Genomic DNA, 26,436 nt, shown 5'->3' with positions numbered 1-26,436 from the left:
TTGCTCAGACTAGGCTTGCATTCCTTCCGTGATTACGTTTCTGGTCCACACGAGCCTCCTCCCACCCCCTCTGCATCCCACCCCTTCAACAAATCATTACATTTCATTTTTTCCTCATATGATTATTCAACATCCCCTGAAAAGCACGTCTGATAGTCACCTCAACTTCTCCCCCGGGATCGATTTCCGCATTATACCCACTCACTGTGTAAAGAAGATTATGATGAATTCCCCATTGGATTTATTAGTGAATATCTTAAACTGATGGCCTATCGTTCTTGTTTCCCTCTCAAGTATCCAATCATTTCATAATTTTGAAGACCTCTATCAGGTCACCCCAGCAGCCTACTCTTTTCTAGACAAAAGAGTGCCACCCTGTTCAATCCTACCTGAAATCATGCACTCTCATTTCTGTTATCATTCTAGTAGAATTGTTCCCAAATTTTAAACCGCACACATCTGGTCTATAAAGATATCCTGAATTGCAGATTCAATGAGCACATTTGGACTGAGCGACCAAACAACTTTAATTGACAAACGCAATGCTTGGATTTCAAAACCTGATTTAATGGGTTAGTAAATTGGACATTGATGCGCTCTTTCTTGCTCAAGCTGAAACAAAGATCCGCAATTAAATTTAAAAAAAAACTCTAACACAAGAAAGTAACACATATAGAAACTGAGCAGAAATCGAAAATGTCCGAATGTCAACATTCTCTTGAAACGGAGCCTATTGTATCAGGCATACAGTCTCTCCAGAAGTCGATAAATTGCCTCATTATTACTGATAAATCTGCGTTCAGAATTTGGGATGACAATCTATTAGGAAGGTTCACACATCCAGGCTTTCCACCAATGAGCACGAAAAAAGAGGAAACTTTCCACTGCACGTCATATCCCGGAAGCAGCGTATGAGCTGTCAATTTCCATTGCTATCAGAGTGTGGGGTCCGCATTAAACGCCAGCCGAGCATGAAGAGTCTGCAACAGAAAGCACAAACCGTGATCATGAGAAACAACATCATCAGGGGGCAGAAAGAGGACATTCAGCCCTTCGAGCCTTTCCCGCTAGACATTTAAATCATTTTGTATCCGTATCTCAACCCTATTTACCCTCCTTGCTACCATAACCCTTAATCCAACGAAAATCTATCACCTTGAGTTTCAGCATTTTCAGCTGATCCCCCATCTAATCTTTTTTTACATTTATTGTCACAGTGCTATTGAAAAGGTAAACAGTGCTATCTTAAAACATGCGCCATGCAAAGTCCCATTCACTCATATGACAGTAACCAGATATCTTCAAACTTGAATTTAAAATCCGCCACCCCTATTTACACACGCTAAGAACAATTTCTATTCATAGTTACCGCCTTTTCTTCCGTACGTGCTCTGGAATATGTCAGTTCCTTATCAATGTTCATGTTGCCTGTTAGAAAGAGGATTTTAAAATGAGTGTAACTGTTCACATTTCACACTGAACCGGCTGAAAGTGTACACAGCCCTGCGACAAGTAGATAGATTAAGAGCGCTCCTGGGTTACAACGTCTCCCTATAATCTCTACCTGTCTGCAGGGTCTTGCAGATCCTTCTCCCGGCGAGCAGGACTAACGCCAGAAGGAGTAGCGCCGCCAACAAACTCCCGGAATGCGAGAAACTGCGGGGGGCAGGTAGCGGTGAATCTGCAGAGCAAATAAAAAGCATTGTATTTGAGCAAAAATCGCGTAACTGAAACCTTCTGACTCTGACAGTAAGTTCAAGTAGACTCTAGCACATGGGAGCTAGAGATGGGGAAATAATGTCAGTCTTGTCAATATCATCAACGTCTCCAGGTCATTAAAAAATAAGATGAAACAGATTAGAAAAGCGAAGCGAATTTACAAAGCTGAAATCAGATAGATGGAAATGGAGAGAGATAGAGAAATTGGGAGATAAATAGAGTTAGAGGGAGAATTCTCGAGAGAGATAGATGGATGGATGGATAGAAGGAGAGGTGGATAGATAGAAAGACAGACGGACAGTTAGACAGAGAGGCAGGTAGGTATATAGATAGATACACACATACATACACACATAAATAGATAAATACATACATACATACGTACGCACATACATACATACATACATTTATACATATATACATATATTTAAGCACAAGAATATGATAGAACTACACAAGAATGGCCAGCGTGGTGTGGGGCAAATGATGATGCAACGGGGTCTCGCTATTGGGTATAAACTGCTGATTAGTTATGTTGCAAAGTGTAAAATAATCGTAATGTTTACCTGTAATGATCAACTTGGAACCGTTTCCAAACATCAAGGGCATTCCGCTGAGCTCCTTAGCTGAACAGTGATACACACCCGGATCATTGCACGTCCGTAATGACCAGAGAATACAGAGTGGATTTCTACTTAACCTCTCCAGAAAATCTCCCGGTTGGAGATATGTATTTTGTCACGGTGTAAGCAAGTTGTAGATTCTCCTGTTGCTGATATTAATACCTCTGGAACGCTCCCCCTGCCAAACAGCCTGTGTGACAAAGCACCTTGTAGGTTCTTCCAAGCGAGAGACTCTGGGCCGCCGGAGAATGGGACAAAACTGCCTGAAATACAATAACTGAGAGGGACCAAAATCAACAGCAGAGGTTCTGTTATGGCGGAGAAAGAGAACATGTTTCCTCTGCAGAATTGGTTACAGCAGTAAACTATAAAACAGACCAGCCCCTCAGTCATAAATCCGGTGGATCCAAGCGCTGAAAGTTTTATTTGAAACAATTGCAGTCGCCAGGGCGAAAGAGAAACGGGTTTTCAGCCGGTGAAGGTTTTTTTTCAAGTGCAGCCGCTGTTGTAAAACAGGGAATTCGGCGAATTTGCGCACAGCAAGATTCCACAAACAGCAATGTAATATTCACACAGATTGTTTTTTGTGACGTTGTTTGAGGGATAAAATTTGGCCCCGGGGAGGCCGAGGAAAATAATCATCGGCCGGATCATCCACCGCCCCCTATCCACCCCCCGCCCCCACCCCCCAGCGCCACGTCCCCCGTCCCCAACACCCCCAACCCCCTCGCGTCGCCCCGGCTCTTTATCTCGCTGGGAAAATGGGGCGGGTTTCACACCAAAGGGGCAGACAGGGGATCTCGATTCACCAGGCCATCCGATAAATTGGAGAATGTGATCGATTATGATCAGGTAGGATAATGTATTTCTTCAGCATGAAGCTAATATGATAGATTGTAGCTGTGGGAGTAATTTTACACCTGACTGACTAGTTCAGTGGCCTCAAACTTGCAATGAGATAATTCTGAATCAGGAGTGAAGAAGACACAAACCTGGAAACAGATGCAGCAACGTGCAGGACATTAATAATCTCATGTTCGGCGCTCCCGGACAGGTCGCTGTGCTATTTAGACCGTCTCTTCTCTCCGGTGTCTGTGCTCGGGGCCCTGAAGACATGGAGAAAATGCACAGTTTGCAGAGATTACGTGCACTGATTAAAAATAGCATACTGGAAAAATCAGCCCCTGTAACTGTTGGCTGAGGGTTTCCTGTTTACGGGTTGGGAGCCCACGCACAGCTCTGCCTGCAAAGGGCAACACGTTACAGCTCGTGTGAAAAGCCTGTGAAAGGCGGGGCGCGGCCCAGAGTGGCTCAAACTGTGGGCAAAAGGCAATGGTGCTGCATTCAACAACATTAATGCTTGTGACGTTCGCGTGGGCGCAGGGTTAACGCCCTCAATTCCGAGCATTGTGTTCAATTCCTCCACAACACACAAATTTATTCTGGTCTCCACAAAAACTGGAATCAGATCTTTATATTTTAGTCACTGTTTTACCCAATACCTGTCTCCCCGCCTGTCACTTTGTGTCAGAAATACTCCCTCACTCGCACTCAAGCCCCTTGAACCAATTACCCTGGATATGTAACATTACCATTCTCTGAGAGGGGCCCGGTACGGCCAGGAGGCCAGAGTTGTACAGAAAGCTACTACGAGGTGGAAAGTAAATCGAAGTCCGGTTCGATTTAAGTGCTGAAGTGTCCCATAACAAGCTGGAAATATTCCAGCCCTTGGCCATGCAGCAGCCATTCTGTCACAACACGTTTAGATATAGTTACCATTGATTGTTGGAGAAACTTGGACAGATTGGAGCAAGATCCCTGACTGTGAAGCATGTGGAACAGGATATACAAAACAGAAGAGAATGTACCAAACCAAGCTCTACTGTAGAGAAAGTGTGGTGGTGGGCGTGGCGGTGCTCAAACGGATAGACATGGGGTTATAGAATGAAGGCGGCTGGACAGAGTTAAGGTGTCGATCAATAGCCTGATTTAATGGCAGAACAAACTCAATTGAGGGGCTGAATGGCCTCCTCCTCCTGCATTGTTCCAGTAGGATTAGGAGGTCAAATTATTAAAAGACAAATTGAGGACTGATATCATAAGGTCTATGACAACCAGGCTGATTAACATTGGGAATTCTTCTCTGGGTAGGGCGAGTGGTGCGACGAGTTAGGGGTGGGGTATTGGGATGGATGGTGAAACCCACTGAAATTACTTAGGAAACAGGTGTTGTTCTGATGTTTAAGGGAGGCATAACGATTCTGGATGGATGAACAGTGTATAGTGAACGATCTTTTCCAACTGCATCTTGTAAAATGTCTCTCCAAATTATCTTTCCAATATCTGTGCAAAATCTAATTTCACAGCACAATAAGACAATGTTAATTTGAAAATATTTCTATCCACTAGAACAGGACTGAGAAGAGCTTGTTGAGTGGATTGGAGTTATCCAGTTATCCAGTCATGTTAACAACAACGGCCTCCAGCTTTATAATGTTTTTGAAATTAAATCTCAGTGAAACATCATCTCAATTTTTAGTCATGCATTTGACTGATCTTCTGATGTGAGGAGTAAATCGTGTTAACGTTTCCAAATTATTGACATCACCAGCAAACCACTTTCAGGCACAGTTATGGGTTGTGCTATAAGCCGTAAAGACACTAACACTCACTAGAGTCGTGTGGCACAAGAGGGCCCATTCTCAGGGTCAAGAGGAAATAAGCTGCGATATTGGGCTAAAGTGCACATTGGAAGAGCCGGCACAGGGATAAACTTCAGCAAACACCCTCTGCCAGTACTGTCTCGGTCACACACCAAACACACACACACACGCACCCCAAACACACACACACTCCAAACACATAAACACCAAACACACACACACACACACACGCACCGAACACACACACACCCCAAACACATAAACACCAAACACACACACCCACACGGAACACACACACACCAAACACACACACACACACACACACTCTGACAGCAAAATTGAAAGCGAGACACATTAACTATGCACACACAGAGACACGCTCAGCATAGGGCACCTCACTTACCTCCACAGCTCCATTATCCTGCATGTGCCAGTTGTTAACTCTTACAGTAACACAACATACAGTGATCCCCGCGATATCCTTCAAGTTGTTGCACAAAGATGAGCATTTACGCAGTGACCCAGAGCTAGCTCTTAAATGACATAAATGAAATAAAGCACTCGGTGAAATATCCGTTTGCGGTCCGGTATAAAATGGTTAAATGACAGCGTTCCTGTTTGGAATGAAGACCTTACTGTTGAACTTATCGATGGGGCAATGGCGGCTCCTGTTACCACAATACCCAGCGGCTGGGAAAGGCCTCAATCAGTGAAACAGGCCGCACTGCACACTGGCAGAACCGGCCGCGCATGCTTAGCTCAAACCCCGCCCAGAACGGCCCTTTTTATTTTCTTCATACGCCAATTTCCGGGCAGAATATCGGTTCCCTCTCGAGTCGAAAGAGTCTCTTCTGCTTCGGTTGACGACTTGATGTATTAAAAAACAAACAAAAAAGACGTCACGCTCAGATGACGGCCGCTTGCCCCGCTCGGTGGCAGGAACCAAGAGTGACAAAGAGCAGTGCTGGGTTCAAGAAGTGGGGCAAGAGGTGACTCCTGGATGATCAGGTAGGCGAGGAGGGCGAGAAGAGAGTTACACCGGCCCCGTGCGGACAGGAGGGGAAATTGCAGCAGCCGCACATGATGTGACATCATCCCTGCTGAACAATTTTAAACTCCCATGGAATTATTGCTCCCCTCTTGAAATAATAAGCGTCTTCTTGGAGCCCTGATAACATTTGGAAAGCGCTTCCAAGTTAGCCATATCCCATCTTTCTTTCTAAATTGTTCATCTTCTGATCTGGCCACACATCATTGCGATTTATACAAATTTCAACCTATCCCTTTCTCTACAACATTAATCACTGGGACATAAGTTTACACATTTCACTCAGATTAAAGTGAGTTTGCTGATTGGTGCCGTCATTTCACATTTGGTTGAAAAATAAACACAAACGTAAATTTCCACAGCGCCTTCCATGAGCTCAGTGCATCACAAAGTTCTTTCCTGTCAGTTGAAGAATTTATGACGTGCCGTCTCAGTTGTTGTGTAGGAAATGCAGCAGCCAATTAGCGCACAGCAAGCTCCCACAAACATCAGTGTGATAATGAGCAAATGTTCATTGAGAGGAAAATATCGCCCCCAGGATCGGGGAGGCGTGAGTTGGGGAGTTGGGGAACTGCACCCTCCCCTCCCCATCATTCCTGCTACTGTTCTTCTTCCAATATTGACTGTGGAATATTTTAGGATAGTTTACATCTGCCTGAGATGTCTGGCAGGGCCTCAGTTTAACATATCATCCAAAACACAGCTTCTCCCTGCTACTGCTGCACTCCCTCAGTACTGACACCTGGTGCATCAATCTCGCTCAAGTCTCCGGAGCAGGAGATTAATCCACAACATGCAGATTCTGAAGCGAGGGAGCTACGTATTGAGCTGTAAATTACATCCTGTCAGGAATCTGTGGGTCTAGAGTCATCAGTTGAAAAGTGTGATTGCCCTTAATGATTTGATGCTCTTAAAAAAACAATTTCCAGAGGTGGTGATGTGTTTGAGTGGCAACTAATTCTTGGCCATAACTGACCAGTTTGCTGCTCTATATCGAAGGCAAGAAAAAATAAAAATTGGGAGGGTATCTAAGAGCGGACCACACTACCTGTACCACGCCAAAGGTAGGCCAAAAGCAGCATTGACTTGGGTATAAGGAGCTAAAGTAAGGTTTTCAAAACACCACCTGGGTCCCCTGCCTGTAGATGAGGAGGGAATAAGCTACTTTCAGTGCCGTTCTCAGATACAGACTGAGACCTGGCTGTTGGACCATGTGTATCAGCGTGGTCGTGGGTTAAACTGGACTGATAAATGTTTGATGGCTTGCAGCAGCTTTTAAATGGACGGACCTTATTGTACATCTCAGCTTCTAAAGATTCACAAACCTCTTAGTGAATAAATTTCTCCTCAGTCCTACAGAGCTAACACCTTATTCTGAGATTTGATACCGAGTAATGGACGCTCCAGGCATGCCGGGGGGTGGGTGGGGTCGAGAGTTTGGAAAACCTCTCAGCATTAACCCTGTCAATCCCTGGCAGAATTTTACATGTTTCAATGAGATCACCTCTAATTCTTCTAAACTCCAAAATCTATAGACCGATCCTACTCAATCTCTCCTCATTGAGCTACTGACCCCTTGCCCTGGGCTCCCTGCCCCACTAGAGAAAATACTTTCTCTCTATCGACTCTACTGAATCAATTAACCATATTAAGCCCCTCAATCATGTCACACTTTAACCTCCCATATTCGAGGTAATGCAAGCCTAGCCCGTGAAACCTGTCCCCGTAATTATAACCTTATAGTTCCTATCTCGCCCTGTTGAACTTAGATATGGTTTATATAACCACACAGCACAATCTAAATTCACATCCACGAGAATGCTACTGCTATAAGTTTATTTTTACCCGCAAGGGATTTATTGGATAGTTTCTGGATGATGGATCTTGAAAGAGACTTAAAAGGGAGCTATTTGTTACTTTGGAATCTGACCCGTTTGTATCTGCTGATTCTGGATTAACGAGAATCAGAACATCTAGACTGATGTGAATTTGATCGGTAATGTTATGAACCAGGGGTGGTGTCCTCGTCCCTCCTTCTCTCTCTCTCTCTCTCTCTCTCCCTAACTGAATATCGTGTTGCTAATGTTTGCAAACCTAGGATTAGGAAAACAGTAATGTCTAGGCTAAAAAATAAGAAGTTCCATCTAGATTGCATTCTATCATGCTGGCAGTTACAATATACAATGATAATTGGATTTTCATGGCAATACACTTCTATCAATTTGCCCACAATATCCCAGACATGAGAAGGGAATCCTCCAGTGGTGGGGATTTCTGGAAACCATTGCTTATCGGTCAACTGTTTTTTTTTTTCCAAAACAAACTGCACTCACTCTAAGATTCTGACTTGTAGGTTTAAACTTAAACACAAACAAAAACAGACTGTGTAAAAGTAAAATTGAACCCTCGTAAGTTTTCTGCATCACCTTCCTGTTCCTCTATTGTTGTGTTCTAATCCTGTAAATCATTAACACAGCTCCTCTCAGACAAAGCAACCCACAACTACCAGCATCTCAACCCAGGACTGATATTGGCAACTCAAAATAAATTGCAGTTTCACCGAGGTGAAATTTAATTATAAGCTAAATATTGATCAAAACAAACTTCTACTGTGTCGTTAAAATCGAAGAATAATTTATCTTATTTATATACAGACATTTGCAGGGAAATAATAATCCTGTCAGTAGCTGGAGTTACATGGTCCGCCTAAAAGATTGAGAAAAACTAAAGGAAGTCCCGAATCTTTGCTCAATATTACTTTCACACTTGAATTACACTAACACAGTGGAAAATCCTTCGCAATATTCAAGGCAACCTATTTCATATTTTTTTTAAATGAGCCAGTCTTTGTAAGCCCTGACGATTGCACGGGGAAAGGTTAAATTTTTGATGCGGGTCTCCATGGCTCAATGTTTACTTCCACAAGGCTGTGGGTTCTTTGGAAAATCGTCTCTCCTCCATCATTCATCGGAGAGAAAACACCCGGATTCTCATCTGCGACCCGCCTTCTTTTTTGATCTCTTTTCCAATGCAGCCATGTTCAAAGAGGCGTAGAGAGGTCCGCCCTGAGACTGGGAAACACATTTAACATTGATGTTAAAAAATAATTTAAGAAGACGCGTCAGATTATCTCGGCCCGCAATCGCGTTTCATAGAATCATAGAATGATACATCACAGGAGGAGACCATTCGGCCCATTCTGTCCCTTCCGGGCTTTTTGAAAACGCCATCCAATTAGTCCCACTGTCCCCTTTTCTGACCCCTTACCCCAACTATTTTCTCCTCTTCAAGTCTTCAATCTTGAAGTTACTATTGATTCTGCTTTCATTGCCGTCTGTATCGATTTGACATTTTTTTGTTTAATATGTCCATGCAAGAATTACCGGAATAAAAGTTTTGTAACAGATAAGCAATTAACACAAAATTCACCAAAGCTTATTCAGAAAACTGGAATGGTGACTCTATCGATTTGAATGGATTGCTCTGCTGTTCACTGGCCAATTCGGTTATCATGTTTCGCCATGCGTCTTGTACAAGATAGAAGCATACACACAATCAAAATAATTTCATTTATATCGCCCCTTTCACATCTTCAGGAAGGCACAGGTCACTTAAAGGCACTTCTCTGAAACGTAGTTGCTGTTCGTCGTGTATGATATGCGGCAGCCATCTTTCGCACAGCATGATCCTTTAAAAAAGATTTTGGTAATGGCCCAGATGACTTTTTTTTTGAGAAGTTGGTTGAGGGGTTAAATATTAAACAAGTCACAGGCGAGAACCACGCCCTGCTCCTTCTCCAACAGGCTGGCGATATCTTTCAGCCAACCTGAGGTCCCAGCCGGACCTCGGCTTAAAGTTTCACCTGAAAATGTCATCTCTAAATTGCAATACTCCCTCAGTCCTGCACTTGAATGTCAGTGTAGACTTATTGCTCAAGTCTCTGTAGTGAAGCCTCGACCCCACGGTCTCCTGACTAAGAGGTGTGTAAGGGGATTTGGGGTGGGGTGGGTGGGGGGGAGAGAGATAGAGGAATTCCCATTGAGTCAAGGCTCACAATCACGCTCAATCTCACAATCAAACGCACACACAGACTAGCACACTCATATTCTCCAGAATTTATTACTTCTTTGTCAACTTACTTCCCTGGGTTTGGCTTTATCTTCACTCTAATTCCAGTGGCTAAGATATTTAGAAAAAACACTATGGGGTGGACGATGGAGGAAGGAGGACCGTGCAGGAGGGGATCTAGACTCACCGTGGAAATAAGCAAGGCTTATATAAAACCTCAGGACGCAGGACATCCGGAATATAAACTGCAGGGTATCGGCAATACAGACATTCTACCAGGAACATTAGCATATCCTTTCTATTATCAGATGGGGAGAGGGCGGGTGGAATTGTACTGACTGCAGTTAGAGGGAAAGAAATTGTGACAAATTCAGCTGCTCGAGACTGTGACCTGCCCTCTGTTAACCATGTTTAATATCCGGCATGGGGCGACATGGACTTATCCCAAAACTCATGTTTTCCTGCATATCATTACAACAGATTCAATGCTCTCACCTGTATTCCACCCTGATGTGTCCGCTTCGCCGCTGTTTGTCGGTGATCACCTTTGTGTTAATGGTTAGGATATTAATTGAAATTTGATCCCAGTCGACAAAGTCTATAGTTACTTACAGAGGATTGCGTGCTAATGACCACGAATGGACCAATGCCCACAAACGACAATGGGCCCCCAAAAAGCGAAAACTCATGAATATGCCAATTGTTCCTAAAACTTCAATAGAGCCCAATTCGAGAATGGTGGATACGTAGTCCTAACACCGGTGTCTGTCGCCTATTGTCTATTTGGTATATTAATGCCAATATTAAGAAGCAATAAATGGCCCTTTTATGAGACCAACAGATACTTCAACAACTAAGAGAGGGAAGTTCTGGACCTAATATTGGGAACTGAGTCAGGGCAGGTGGAAGGCGTCTCAATAGAGGAACATTTTGGTGATAGTGAACATAACTCAGTTAGATTTCGGATAGTTATGGAAAAGGATAAATTTGGGCCGGGAGTAGAAGTTCTAAACTTGGGAAAGGGTTATTTTACTAAGATGAAATACGATTTGGCCCAAGTGCACTGGGAGCAGCTACTTGCAGATAAAACTGTGTCAGAGCAGTGGGAGGCATTTAAGGAGGAAATAGCGAGAAAACAGGGCAAATATGTTCCAGTGAAGGCAAGCGTTTGGGGGTGCGAGGGGCAAGTGCAGAGAACCCTGGATGTCAAGGGGCATAAAGGTTAGGATCAAGGCAAAAAGAGACGCTTATAGCAAATACCGAGGACTCGATACGGTAGTGTCCCTAGAGGAGTGTAAAAAGTGCAGGGGGGAACTTTAAAAGGAAATTAGGAAAGCTAAGAGAGTGCATGAGAAAGCATTTATGGGTAGAATAAAGGAGAACCCAATGGGGTTTGTTTATTTAAATATATAAAGAGCAAGAGAATAACTAGGGGAAGAATAGGGCCAATTATGAACCACAGAGGTAATTTTTGTGTGGTCCCGGAAAACGTGGGTGCAGTCCTCAATGAATACTTTGCTTCGGTCTTCACAGTGGGAAAGGACTACACAGGTTTAGACATCAGGGTGGAGGACTGTGAAATATCTGAGGAAATTAACATATACTGACAGGCGGTACTAGCGGTTTTAGCGGCCTTAAAACAGGATTCATCCGTTGGCCCGGATGAGACGCATCCCAGGCTGTTGAGGGAGGCAAGAGAAGAGGTATCAAAGGCCCTGGCAGTAATTTTCAAATCCGCTCTGGGCACAGGCGAGGTGCTCACTTTGTCCCATTATTAATAAAGGGAGGAAAAGTTAGACAAGGGAATTACAGGCCAGTCAGTCTAACCTCTGTGGTAGTGAACCAACTAGAAATAATTTTGAGGGGTGGAATATACTCGCACTTGTAGAAACACTGTTAATCAGGGATAGTCAGCATGCTTTTGTTCAGGAGCTTGGTGTACATTTCCACCCATACCTGAAGGCAGCTGGGCAGGTAGATAAGGTGGTTCAGAAGATATATGACATGCTTGCCTTTAATAGCTGAGGTGTAGAATACAAGAGCAGGGAGGTTATGGTGGAACTGTTTAAAACGCTGGATAGACCCCAACTGGAGTACTGCCTGCAGTTCGGGCCCCCACATTATATGAAGGATATGATTGCACTGGAGAGGGCGCAGAGGAGATTTACCAGGGTGCTGCCTGGGCTGGAGAGTCTGAGCTTGAGGGAAGATTGGATGGGCTGTGGTTGGTTTCCTTGGATTAGCGAAGGTTGAGAGGGGAACATATAGAGGTCTATAAGGTTATGAGAGGCATAAGTATGGTGGATAAGAAGGCACTTTTTCCATTAGTAGAAGGGCCAATTACCAAGGGGCACAGATTTAAGGTAAGAGGTAGAAGACTAAGGGGGCAATTGTGGAGAAATGATTTCGCCCTGAGGGTGGTCGGTGTACACAACTCACTGCCTGAAAGGGTGGTTGAGTCAGCAATTCTCGTCACATTTAGGAAGCATTCAGATATTGACTTGCATTGCCATAGCCTCCAGGGCTATGAGCCAAACGCTTGAAAATGGGATTAGTGTAGTCAGATCTTTGTTGACCGGCGCGGACACGATGGGCTGAATGTCGTGCTTCTGTGCTGCAAACGTCTATGAGTGTATGAAAATGATCGTAGAACATTCTGATTGCGGGAAAAGCACTCTGCAGACAGTAAGAACATATGCACATATGGCAACTGTTTCAAATCAACGAAATAGGCGACAGCCATTCTCTGGTTCTTTCCCCAGGGCAATATCGTGACCAATCACTTAACCTGGCTGGTTTGAATTTTAACAAAGCTTAGCAGTTAACTGTCAATGAACAGTTAGCTTGTGCATTTTCCATGCAAACACCTCTGCCAGTCACGAACCACATGCCAAACAATCTGTACTCTCTTCTCATCAAATATAAATTGTTTCCCTTATATTTGGTATTCTTGTGATTTCTTCTAATGAGTGCAAGTCCAAAAGCTTCGACATCATGCTCCCTATTTCGGCAATTTACCCATTTTGGCATTTAATCTCTCCCAACATGTCAATGCAACTTACCCGATTGTCGTTGATTCGGCCTCTCGGTTTGCCTTTTCTCTCTCAAGCTGAAACTGGATGCGGACAGAAATATCAAACACGTGTTAGGTCTTGTAAGTCCTGGCTCAGGTGCCGGAAATAGTTGAGAAGAGAATTGCCCAACGATTTAGAATCTATCTTAAACAATCATAAAACATTTCTGAATACGCTATTTGAATCGGTGCTGGGGTTGAACTAGGTTTGACACAGTATAAAATAGAAAAAGATTGTTGGTGACGAATTTTGCAAATGGTTCATTTACTCACTTTTCATTGGGGGATCTCCTGCCTCGCTCTTCTGGAAGAAAAATGCGTAATCAGTTATTGAAAACTCCGAGAAGGGAATCACATCGGAGAAATAAGTATTGAAATGTCCCTTATAACCATTAATCCTCACCTGATCTGCTGTTTTTACGAATCCAAATGAAAATAAGCACCAAGAGTAGAATCAGTACCAGCAGGATAGTTATGGCAACAGGAAGAGCCAGTTTGCACCAACCTACAGAGACAAAACACTTAGAAACTGCTGCTGGGTTAAATCATTCTTACCTGGGATTCTCTGAAGGGAAAAGTGATCCAGTTAAAAAGCTCGGGTGTGAAAGTAAATTTTTAAAAAGTCAGTGGGACTGAGGGCGGAGAGTGGATGGGCAGAATGGATTCAACGGCGCTGCATTTGCTAGTGGAGATGAATTAACAAACAGCACGGCCAGGATTTTTCCACATGCTTAGTGTATCAGCATGTATGACGAAAAGCATCATACCAATGTCTAACAACATCTGTGGAGAGAAAGACAGAGTTAACGTTCCGAGTCCATATGACTCTTCATATCATCCACGGACTCGAGGCGTTAACTCTTTCTTTCTCTTCACAGATGTTGTCAGGCCTGCTATGGTTTTTCCAGCATTTTTTGTTTTTGTTTCAGATTTCCAGTATCCGCAGTATGTTGCCTTTATTAAAGAAGGAGTCTAGTCGGCTCATCGCGCCTGACTTGGCTCTTTGAAAGAGCTATATAGTTATTCCTACTATCCCTGTTCTGTACCACGTAACGCTGCACATTTTCCCCATTAAGTATTTATCCGATTCCCCTTTTGAAAGTTCCTATTGAACCTACTTCCACCGCCCTTTCAGGCAGCGCCTTCCAGATCACAACAACTCGCTGAGTAAAAAAAAAAACCGTCATCTCCCCCTCTGGCTCCTTTTTGCCGATTATCTTCAATGTATCCCCCTGGTTACCGACCCTCCTGCCACTGGACACAGTTTCTCCTTATTTACTCTATCAAAGGCACTCATGATTCTGAACGCCTCGATTAAAAATCCTCCTAACCTCCTCCGCTCTAAGGAGAACAATCCCATCTTCTCCAATCCCTCCAGGTTAACTGAAGCTAATTCTGATTAGAGGTCTATTTCTGGTCAATCTCTCCTGCCTCCTCTACAAGGCCTTGACATCCTTCCTAACCAAAAGTGCCCAGAACTGAGGACAGTGCTACAAAACTGGCCAGCCAGAGGTTTATTAATTTTAAGCCTATCTTTCTTGTTTTTAGTCTTGATTCCTCCATTAATCAAATCAAGAATTCCACGGCTTTCAAAAGCAATTTACGTTTATCATTCCACCTCCAAGCGTTTATGGTATCAGAGAATGATTACAGCAAAGACGCATGCCATTCAGCCCATCGTGTCTGTGCAGGCTCTCTGCAAGAACAACGCACTGAGCTCCACTTCCCTGCCTTTCCCCGTTATCTTGCATTTTGTTTGCCTTTTCAGGTGATTCTCCAATTCCCTTTTGAAAGCAACGATTGAATCTGTTTCCACTACAGTCCCAGACATTCCATTCCTGATCTTAACCACTCGCTGCACAGAAAGGTTTATCATCTCTTTCTTTCCAATCAGTTTAAATCGGTGTCCTTAGGTTACCAATCGGCCCGCCAATGGGAACAGTTTCTTCCAAACTGAGTTGTCCAGAAACCTGGTAAATTTGAACACCTCTATCAAATCTCCTCTAAACCTTCTCTTCTCCAAGGAAAGCAGCCCCAGTTTCTCCAATCAATGCATTTCACTGAAGTTCCTCATCCCTGGAACCATTTTAGAGAACCATTCCTGAACTCTCCCGCTTCACATTCTTCCTAAATTTCTGTGCCCAGAACTAGACTGAATAATTTAGTTGAGGCCAAACCAGAATGTTGTAGAGATTAATCATGGCTTCCCTTTCTTTTGGACTCCCTGCCGTATTTCAAAAGGCCAGGATCCTCTATGCTTTATGCGCTGCCTTGACACGATCAATGAATTGTGCACCTAAACCCCCATACTCGCCCACATGTTTTACGTGTGATAAACTTGAACTGCTTCGAACAATCCAAATTCACTGAAAATTCAGATCCTCGGTTTAATGTTACATAAGATTGCTGATATCAGGGATTACAATTAAAATAGATTTTAAGAGGAATTTGGAGAAGATAACTGTGGTTCCGGGGAGTAAAAAAGGAAACTAAATGGATGACAAGTCTCGGCAAACATGTCCATTTTACGGAACAATTTCGCCCCTATGCTGTTGTTTGTTTTCTCGCAAAGCGCATCCAGTTCAGAACTGACCTCAGCTCCATTACAAGATCCAATGCATGAAAAGAGATTTAATAATGACTTTCAAAGGGGAAATCTATGATTCTAAGGTCTCTGCAGAAATATAAGGCGGAACAAGAAAGTATATACAAGAGCCAAAGCCTATCCTAGGCAGGGGAAACAATTTATTTTAACATAATTTAACAAGTGAACGCACAACACACACACGAACATACACACTACACAATCACAGACACACACACACACACACACACACACACACACACAGGCACACATACACACACACAACCACACACACAGAGAAAGACACACAAACACACACATTCAACTTTCGAGTCAGTTGGAGTGCCGACTGTGAAATTAAGACATCCAAGAGATAACCCGATATATTTGTACATTATCTCTTGGAGGCCTTCAGTTGACAGTCGGCAGGATCTTTGAAGCTAGACAATTACTCCAGCTGATACCAAAGTTGCATACAACCCTCCATTGTACAGGTCACAAACTCACTTGCCCATGTCCTTGCTGCCTTGGAGAACGACACGCTCTTTGTCCTGTTTTTGCTTAGAGGCCCCAGTTGAACAATACAAGTACAGAGGCCGCCGTTCCTCCAGGATTCCCTCGACACCGTGACGTGACTGCTGATGCTGTAGGTCCCGTCCGCCTCCCTTGTACCGGGATCGCTCTGCCCCTCGGTGACAATGCCGGAAATATTCCAGAAAATAGCAATCTGATTGGAAGAAACGCCACTGACCAAACACACCAAGGGGACGGTTTCCCTCAAATGCAGCTCACCCGTCGGGACAAACACCAGCACAGCCGTCTTGTCGGTGGAACTGTCTGGACAGAGATTGGAACACAGTTAACGATTAAATTACACCAAATGATAATGCTATGTATGATCTGAATTAATTTCACTTGCTCTCTTACCTCCAATTAGTAGCGTGGGTCCATTCTGCAGCGATGCATAGACATCGTTATCAGCACAGTAGTAGGATCCCGAGTCATTCACCTGGACATTGCGAATTTCCAAAATCAATACATTTTTGCTGTTGCCTTTTTTCGAAATAAACTTACAGTCGGCCCCCTGATAGGGAGGGATATCAATTAGTTTCGGGGCTTCACCCACACGTTGTTTGTACCAGAAATAGCTAGACACCAATTCCACTTCGTAAATTTGGTGACAGCCTAATTCCACCGTCTCTCCGACTTCAGCTGTCATTATGAAGGGACTCTGAGACAGAGAGGGCTCGGATTCTGTAACTAGAGAGATTACTGTTACATTACCACTGATTATTGAGAGATAGGAAGCATCACCATTGAACAAAATCGCCCGTAATTTAAGAAGCGTCTCGTTACTGTCTCTAATAATTCTTGGTTAGACTAATTCTGCAATTTGCCTTTTCTTCGCTTTATAGCAGAAAACAGAAAACAAACTCACATGCACTCGTCAAATCCCTTCACCTAAGCACCGGGTCACATTTTCAGCTCAGTAAACACTGATTCTAGCTCATTCCAGTTTATAATTCTCCCCCGCCTCTTGCTCACCGTAAACCCGCAGCACTTGGAAAATGAGCATCAGAGATAAAGATTCCTTGGACATCTTGACGCGGTGAGTTCTCCCTGTTTTCGCTCTCAGCAGTTTGTTACTGCAGGCGGAGTGGCCGCAGACTGACCTGAGCTCAGCACCAGTGAGTTGCTCCCCTTTCGATGCGGTGGAAACTATGACGAGTTACGCTATGGAAAGTATGACACCATTTTGGGTGCGGTGTCCTGGTGAATGTCACATACATTTGTCATATTGTGATCACTGTCAGAGCGACCAAATTGCCTGTTGTCTATAAAGAGTGTTAGTTGGCTTACAGGATTATACTGGATTCTAACTATAAGGGTGCATGCTGAATATTGAAGTTAACGTTTAATGCGTTCTCAGGATGCGTCTTTCGGTGCCTGGAGTAGCAGGTATTAATCATCATAAGGGACGCTTGAGAAGCTGGCGGTGTTCTACCTTTTTGAATAACTGCAGCCCATGTGGTGTATGTACGTCCCGTGCTGTAAATTAGCAGTGAATGAACGGCGATACAGTTCCAAGGCAGGCTTGCGCGTGACTCGGAGGGCAACTTGCAGGTGGTGGTGTTCCCATCAGTCTGCTGCCCTTATCGTTCTGGGAGATAGAGGTTGTGGATTAGCAGGGTGAACGGCACGAATTCAGATGGTAGTGTAATACTACTCAATAAAATGCATTCTATAAAGAGGTTGTACACAATTCTTGATACAACCTGCTTAACACAGAGACTGGAAAACATTGAATGACCAACGCATTGAATGGATTGATTTGAAATATTTGGCGGCAACCTTAGTGAGCTGCCCCGGTATTCCCTCTGTGTATATAGTACACACTGCAATTTCTGTGAGCTGCTGATTAAAGGAACGCTTCATTTGTGAATAATATTGGGGATCTGTAAATTTTATTCATATTCCGGGCATTGCAGATACACATGCAACCGGTGTCACGTCGATGAGGACACTGTAAATGAGGTCAGTTGTACAGCAGCGACCTGTTCAGTTGCAGCAACCCTGGGCGGCAGGTTCTGAGCTGCCTGCCGTTTAACACTAAGTCCTAATGTTTAATCTCTAAAGGCAGTTTTGCGCGCGAAGCGTCTCAACCTTAAAAACAGGAAAGCCGCTGAGAGATTATGCCTCAAATTCATTTTCCAACTCAAGCCTAAAGTGCACAGAATCTCGGAAAGTGATTTCCGCCCCCCAATGTGCTTTGCACAGCCCCCGAATGGGCTCTGAGTGCGGCATCTTTCTGAGACTAGCTGCAAACAGCGTCGGTCAGAGCTGCAAGGTTTCTGACTCTTTTCTTTATCATTCAAGGTCAAGCATTTCTGGAGAAAAGTTGACGCACTCAGTAAGGAGCAACACACTCTGCTCATTTCAGACCCCATTCCGCAAGTAATTCACTTGAAGATGAATGGAGCCCGCTCTTGTCTCCCAGATGACGTTCCTCATCATTACCCTGAAGATTCCTTAACATGGGTTCTTGACGATTGTTGCCGTGCATTTGCTGCTTTCACTTTATAACTGGGTCAAGTTTCCAATGAGGGGCTTCCATGAAAAGAATGATTTGACCTAGCAGCAGTTTCTAAGTGTTTTGTCTCTGTTAGAGTGACGCATTTTGATCTTTTGCCATAGCTGTCAGGATGATCCTGGTTCTATCCTGCATCCTCATAAGGATCTGGGTTCATTAAAGCAGCTGGTCGAGTGAGTATTATGTTTATCAGGGACATTTTAATGAACGTTTATATAAGTTGCATCGCTTGTACATACAAATTTCAATTTGTTGTTCCAGGCAACTGAGTGAACATCTCCCACAAAAAAACTACCTGAACTATTTTGTAAAATTCGCCAGTAACATCCACACTATATTGAACACTATGCCAGAACCAGTCGACCCCAGCATAATTCAAATGGTTTTGATATTTTAAGATTTTCCACGTTCTTCCCATGTTGATTCTGAGACAAACCAAGAAGCGCCATCTCAATGTTAACTTCAAGTGGCCAAAGGCTAAACGATCAACATAAATAGGAGCTGAAGTCGGCCATCCCGGCCCTCGGACCTGTTCCGGCATTCAATAAGATAATGGTTGTTCTGGTTATGCCCTTACCTTCACTCTCCTGTCTATTCCCCATTGGCCTTGGCCCCCTTGTCGATGGGAAATCTGTGTAACTCAGCCTTGAATATATTCAATGAGCCAGCCTCCACTGCTCTCTGTTTAAGGGAACTCCACAGGCTAACGACTCACTGAGAGAAGATATTCATCCTCATCTCTGTCTTAAATGGGAGACCCTTATTCTGAAACTATTCTCCCTAGCTCTACATTTCCCCATGAGGGGAATCGATCTGTCAGCAAATGCCCTGTGATGCTCTCTCAGAATAGCACATGTTGCAATAAGATTACCTATCGTTGTTAGATTTACAACCAGCAATGCTTGTTTGGTTTATTTTTCTGCATGTAGCTTCAGTTTGCAAAGGACATTTCTCTCCGTTAACAGACGGCATTAGGAGCTGATAATCAACGTCTTAATTTGCATCCAATCCCCATTAACGCTCTAAATGCAAACCACAGTGAAATCTAATCCGAGAAGACCAAATTGCGGATTAGCTACAGGACAGATCCTGATCCGAAATCTAATTCCAGCAGTTTCTCTTTGTGTTAGAGGAGGAGATATTTTGCATTTTTGTTTATTCGTTTATGAGTTATGGGCGGGGCCGGAGAGGCCAACATTTGTTGCTCATCCACAATTGCCCTTGAACTGAGTGTGTGTGTGTGTGTGTGTGTGTGTGTGAGTGTGTGTGCGTGTTTTTGTGTGTGTGTATGTGTGTATGTGTTGTATGTATATGTGTGTGTATGTGTTTTGTATATGTGCTGCGTTTGTGTGTGTGTGTGTGTTATGTGTATGTGTTGTGTGTGTGTATGTATGTGTTGTGTGTGTGTTTGTGTGTGTGTGTGTGTGTGTGTGTGCTGTAATGAGGTGCTGCCGTGTGAAGCACGAAGCAATGAGCTTAAATCCCCGAAACTGCTACAATTTTTCCAGTAATGCCCTAAGTTAAAGAAGCCTCATCATTAACACCTGGGGGAGCTTTAGTGACAGCAACCATTCTCTTAAAACACTCAGCTGGCTCAGTTATTCTGAAGTATTCCCCTTCACACTGGGACCATTGACTCTGAGAGATTATGCAGAAGGATTGTCCACTTGGATTGATTGGTAGCATCCATTTATTTTATTAATTCACGGGACGTGGGCGTCGCAGGCCTTGTCAGCATTTATTGCCCATCCCTAATTGTCATTGAAAAGGTGGTGGTGAGCTGCCATCTTCAACCGTGGCAGTATATGTGTTGTAGATGCAGCCAGAATATTGTTTGGGATGTGTTGAAGGATTTTGACCCAGAGGCAGTGAAGCACTGGTGATATAATTCCAAGTCAGGATAGTGTGAGGCTTTGTGGGCAACTTTCAGGCCATGTTGTTCCCATGCTTCTCCAGCCCTTGTCATTCCAGGTGGTAGGGTTCTCGGGTTTGGAAGGTGCTTGCGAAGGGCATTGCTGAGTTACTGCAATGCATCTTGTACATGATACACACTGCTACCATTGTTTGTCGGTGGTTGTGGTGGGGTGGGGGGAGGGTCCGTGATTTTTGAAGGTGCAAGGTGAAAGATGGGGCGCCAGTCGAGACGGCAGCTTTGTCCTGGAGCTTCTTGAGCGATTTTGGTGTTACACTCGTCCAGGCAAGTGTAGAGCATTCCACCACACTCTTGAATTTTCCCTTGTAGATTGTGGACAAGCTTTGGTGGGTCAAGAGGTGAATTGCTGTCCACAAAACTCCCAACCTCTGACCTGTTCTTGTGGCCTCAGTATTAAGGTGGCCGGTAAAATTCAGTTTCTGGCCAATGCTAATCCCCCGGATGTTGGCAGTGGGGGATTCAGCTATGTTAATGCCATTGGTTATCAATGGGAGATGGTTGGATTCTACATTAGTGGAGATGGACATTACCTTCTAATTTCTTGGCGCAAATGTTACTGGCCACTTATCAACCAAAGCATGAATCCTCTACAGTCCTGGTTGCATATGGGCACAAACCTCTTCAATTGTGCTGAACCTTGCACATATATCAGTGAACATCCGGCTTGTGATCTTGTGATGGAGGTAAGGTCACTGATGAAACATCTGACGATGGATGAGCCTAGAACACCATCCTGAGAAACATTTGCAGTGATGACCCGGGACTGAGAAGATTGACCTCCAATAGGCACAGCCATCTTCTTTTGTCCTAGGTATGACTTCAACCAACGGAGTTTATTCCCCCTAATCCCCATTCACTCCAGTTTTACAAGGGATCCTTGATGACACACTTAATCAGATGCTGCCTTGATGTGTAGGGCAGTCACTCTCACCTTACCTCATGTGCTGACCTCCTTTGTCCACGGTTCGAATAAGGCTGTAATGATGTCCGTAGCTCAGTGGCCCTGGCGGAGCCCAAACTGAATGTCAGTTAGCAGCTTATTGCTGAGTAAGTGCCGGTTGATATGATCCCTCGCATCACTTTGCTAACAACAGAGAGTAGACTGATGAGGTGGTAATTGGCCGGGTTGGATTTGTGAGTTTTCTGGACAGGACGTACCAGGGCAGTTTTCCACATTTCCTTTAGTTGCCAGTGTTGTAATTGTACTGCAACAACCAAAGTGGTTGCTTCTTAATTTGTCTGAATTCAAAGCCACGAATTTCAAGGACAGTTATGGAACAGCAACAAATGCTGGCCTGGACAGAGATAGCTACATCCTAAGAAAGGATACATTAGCTTGGCTGAGGGCACATCTAGCTTTGGAGCAGAATCTTCATTATTATTGCCGGAATATTGTCAGGTCCCAAAGCCTTTGCAGTGTCCCGTGCCTTCAGTCTTTTCTTGATATCACGTGGAGTGAACCAAATTGGCTGAAGACTGTCATCTGTGATGCTAAGGACCTCAGGAGGAGGCTGAGATGTATCATCCTATCGGCACGTCTAACTGAAGATTGTTGCAAACTCTTTAACCTTATCTTTTGCACGGATGTGCAGCTCCTGGCATGCCCTCCAGCACTCTTCAATGAACCAGGGTTAATCCCCCGATTTGAAGCCAATGGTAGATTTGGAGTTATCCCAGGCCAAGAGGTGATTAACTGTGGTTGTACACAGTTCTGCTGCCGCTGATGGCCCACGGCGCCTCGTGGATGCCCAGTTGTGAGTTGCTCGATCTGTTTGAAATCTATAGCAATTAGCACGGTGGTAGTGTCACAAAACGATGGAAAGTATCCTCAGTGTGATGAAGGAAGTTCGTCTTCACGAAGACTGTGATGTGCTCACTCCTATCAATACTGTCATTGACAGATGCATCTGTGGCAGGTAGATTGTTGAGGGCGAGTTCAACTAGGAATTTCCCTCTTGTTGGTTCCCATACCAACTGCCGCAGGCTCAGTCCTTTATGATTCGGCAAGCTAGGTCAGTAATGGTGTTCCAGAACCACTCTTGGTGATGGTCATTACAGTTCCCCACCCGGAACACATCCTATGCCCTTGCTACCATCAGAGCGTCCTCAAAGTGGTGTTCAGCATGGAGGAGCATTGACTCATCAGCTGAGGTCTGGGGAGCGATAGGGAGGTGGTATGTGGCAGGTTGTAATCAACAGGAGCTTTTCTTCTCCATGCTGGAACTGACGCCAATTGACCTCTTGGGGCCCAGAGTCGATGTTCAGTTTTCCCTCCTGACTGTACATCACTGTGCCGAAAACTAAGGGATAGGAATGATGCCTGGGCCATTGTCTCACATGCTGTGTTCAAAAGTCCGCCAATAAGAAGACATAAAGAGGCGAGAACTCAATAGATTATTTCCGATTTCCAATCGGATGCGCTGCTGGTGGAATTTAACTTCCTACTGAAAACAATTGAAGCTCTCAGAGAACCACTAAACTATGTTAAGATAAGTTGGGTAAGACAATTAAGGTTAATTAGAACAGGAGAAAGAAACTACTTCTTCTGGAGAGGAAAGTCCAGAACAAGGGGAAGATCCTTTAAATTGAAGGCCGGCCGTTCAGGGATGATGTCAGGAAGCAATTCCTCACACAAAGGTGATTGGAAATCTGGAACTCTCTCTTCCAAAGAGCTGTTGAGGCGGTGTGGGTGGGGGGTCAGTTGGAGATGTCAAAACTAAGTTTGCTAGTTCTTTGTGTGGGAGGGTGTCAAGTATGACAGAACCAAGGTGGGTCAGTGGAGTTAACGCACAGTGCATACTTGATTGAGTAGAATGGCAGGATTGGTTTGAGAAATTGCACGTCCTCCACCCATTCGTAAAATCCTAACTTTTTTTTGTGTCTTTCCAGTATTTATTCTGTGTACTTTAACAACGATGACAGTGTTCCAAAATGTGCAGCAGGCTAATGGAAGTGTGAAAAAAGATGTAAACCATGAAGGCATTACGATTTCGTATTTTCCTGCACTCTGCAAATTCACCGGTGACTAGATAATAATCAGATTGTTCGAAACTTCCCCACGCATTTTTAAAACTGTACTCCGAATCGAGAACGATGCATCAAAAGTTTGTAGAGATCAATTGCCAATTTATAATCAGATTTCATCTTGATTTTTAGGAAGTGCAGTGGATATATCTCAGTGAGATACTGGAAGATGATAAATATATGTCCAAACAATTAACCTCCGAATTGACCTGCCTCTCGGTCAGGGATGTTGCTGCTTGTGGTAGGTATTAATGTTGGCCGCCAGGCGGCGGAAGATCACTAGTTTCTATTCACCAAGACGCACCACTGATATTCTTGTGCGTTCCCTCAAGAGTGACCAAAAATAGAAAATCAATTTACATTAGAGCAATTAATTAAATGTAACTGACTAATTACCAGGACATTATATGAGGTTAGCTCTTGAGCGATTCTGTAGATAACCGTTACAGTTCTGATGTGAATGCTTTGGGGTCTGTTTTCTTCCCCATAATATAATAGTGAGTGACACTGCAGTGAGATTAAAAACACTGCAGGTCCGGCTGTCAAGCGTCAACCTGTTGCGTCTTCAATCAGAAGGTTTGTGGGCTTCAGACCCAGTCCAGGTCTCAGGAAGTTCCAAAGAGTTTTCGAGACAACTGTAAAATATAGTCAATGTTGTAATGTTGGAAATACGTTTTTCAAACATTGTTCTTGAGAATAAAATTCATTCCGCAATAAAATTTTACCTGGCAGTATCGGTACATAAATGTATAATCACAGCATAAGACAATAAAGGGGATTTGCACACACCCATCCGGTTGCACAATAAACAGAATTACAGGAATGACATGTTGTTGAAAAGAAAGACACGTTGCTGAATTTCTTCACCTGCACTCATCAGGACAGATGCAAGAATGCCAAATTTCAAAGGATGAAGACAATTTATACCAGCCCAGAAAGACGTGCTGATTGTTTGAAAAGTCAAGTCTGACTGGCCATGACGTTGCCATGGAGATAGCAATTGTAGCTCTTGGCTCTGCAAGTTCCCGGGTAGTTCTATAAAAGCTGCAAGGCTTGAAAATATTCCTTTTGTATGCGGAGAACGGGTCCCAGTTCATGAATGTATGTCCCTTCTAGCAAGTTTAAATGAGCCTCGTTACGAGCTCGACTGATTCTAGTGAAGTGGCTTTTGTTGTTCCTGTTAGCACACTCAGGACTGTTCATCAAGTGTTCTCACTTTCCCACTCACTCGTTCTCCTGTTCTCACCTTCTTCCCGTTTCCACGATCTCGCTCGTTTCCATTGCTATTGTTGGGAAATTGTCAGTCGTAACATTATTCTGTTCTAATTCACTCCTCTATGTCAGGTCTCAATTTGCATCTCAAAAGTTAACTTAAGACATCTGCCTCGTTACAAATGATATGCTCACATTCTAATGCATTGCGACTGATACTATACCTGCAAATATACAGCAAGCACTCCAAGTGGCGAAATGTAGACGCGCCGTTTTGTTTCTGTTCAAAGCCCGACCCTCTTCTGCCACTGACACTGTATCTGAGTATGTGCGGAAACTGCTTCCCTGGTGTTCCAGCAAAATTGAAAACTACCTTAAGAAACATTGTTAACTTTATTCCTTCTGAATTCTTTATCTTGGCCAACGTAACAATTAACTGCCACATTATTCGCCCGAGAATCGCTTACTACACCCAATGCAACAGTTATTTGTAGACTAAATCCTTGATGAATTGCATATAGATTTCAGTTTACCGAGTAACCGTAACTTTACCTACAAACGCTCGCATGTCAATTTTAACAATGAACTGCACCATTAAATCACAAGTATGTCCGATATATGTCCATTTCAACAATTATTATCCTGAAAGTTCATTTTTAGCCAAATATAACATGGCTCCTCATCGAAACATCAGCAAGGCGAACTGAACATTTACTAAATTGAGTGTATCGCTTATGCTCACTTGAGCATTTACCTGTAGCTTTATTTCGCATTCAGTTGTTTGTAAAACCACGTTCAACCGTCACCCAACTCTTCATTCTCATGTCTGTTGATATCAAGACAAATTTCGCACATAATTCGCACTTTATTCTTCTGTGCATTGGTAGTCATGGCAACATCATCAATGAACTGCAAACGTAATCCCTTAAGAATCAGCTATAATCTCCAAATCAATAATTAACTTCACCGCCATTTCCATGCGAATTGGTTACTTTTGCTCCCAGCAGCATTAATTGCCTTGTCTCATTTAACAATAACCTGTAACCTAACGTTCTTGTTTAATGATTATGCTGCCAAATATATCCATTAAATGGAACGTTGTTCGCTTGTGTGTTGGCTAAATGGGCAATTTCACAAATTAATTCAACTTGTGCCTCCGTTTCATCTTATAACACTCAAAATAAAAACCAAACCTCGGTGTTAGTTATAAAGCCTAATATAACAATTACTCGCAACATTATATCTAGAACATTATTGAGCAGTCGCTATCTAAAAACTATAAGTAACTTTAATCCTCTGATCTTTTGTTACTATGTCCGAATATCAATGCAATGTAACGTTATTCACTTGTGAATTGGTTATTATGTCCCATTTGACACCCGTCTGAAATTTTATTGC

General features: G+C 43.6%; 1 protein-coding gene and 1 long non-coding RNA gene across 2 annotated transcripts in view; one reads left to right on the top strand and one right to left on the bottom strand.

The window, feature by feature from the left end:
• Nucleotides 1-26,436, top strand: part of LOC144672171 (uncharacterized) — a 312,256-nt gene that overhangs the window by 77,353 nt on the left and 208,467 nt on the right. The window lies entirely within an intron of this gene.
• Nucleotides 920-17,488, bottom strand: LOC144672183 (immunoglobulin kappa light chain-like). The gene is made up of 7 exons (XM_078534004.1): nt 17,324-17,488; nt 16,706-17,032; nt 16,286-16,615; nt 13,598-13,699; nt 13,468-13,498; nt 1,565-1,681; nt 920-980 (listed from the first exon to the last, which is right to left on the bottom strand). Exons 1-7 carry the CDS (start codon nt 17,376-17,378, stop codon nt 920-922), a joined length of 1,023 nt encoding a protein of 340 aa, XP_078390130.1. The 5' UTR covers nt 17,379-17,488.

Source organism: Cetorhinus maximus, chromosome 36, assembly GCF_964194155.1.
Source record: "Cetorhinus maximus chromosome 36, sCetMax3.hap1.1, whole genome shotgun sequence".
NCBI lineage: Eukaryota > Metazoa > Chordata > Chondrichthyes > Lamniformes > Cetorhinidae > Cetorhinus > Cetorhinus maximus.
This window is presented reverse-complemented; position numbering and strand designations above follow the sequence as displayed.

What these genes read in the sequence shown, in the direction of transcription:
- LOC144672183 (XM_078534004.1), bottom strand. Translation starts at nt 17,378, where the DNA reads ATGTCCAAGGAATCTTTATCTCTGATGCTCATTTTCCAAGTGCTGCGG. An exon ending in CCAAGTGCTGCGGGTTTACG is followed by an intron (nt 17,033 to 17,323) that starts GTGAGCAAGAGG and finishes CTCTAGTTACAG; the next exon opens with AATCCGAGCCCTCTCTGTCT. An exon ending in GGCAGCAAGGACATGGGCAA is followed by an intron (nt 13,700 to 16,285) that starts GTGAGTTTGTGA and finishes TTGTCTCTGTAG; the next exon opens with GTTGGTGCAAACTGGCTCTT.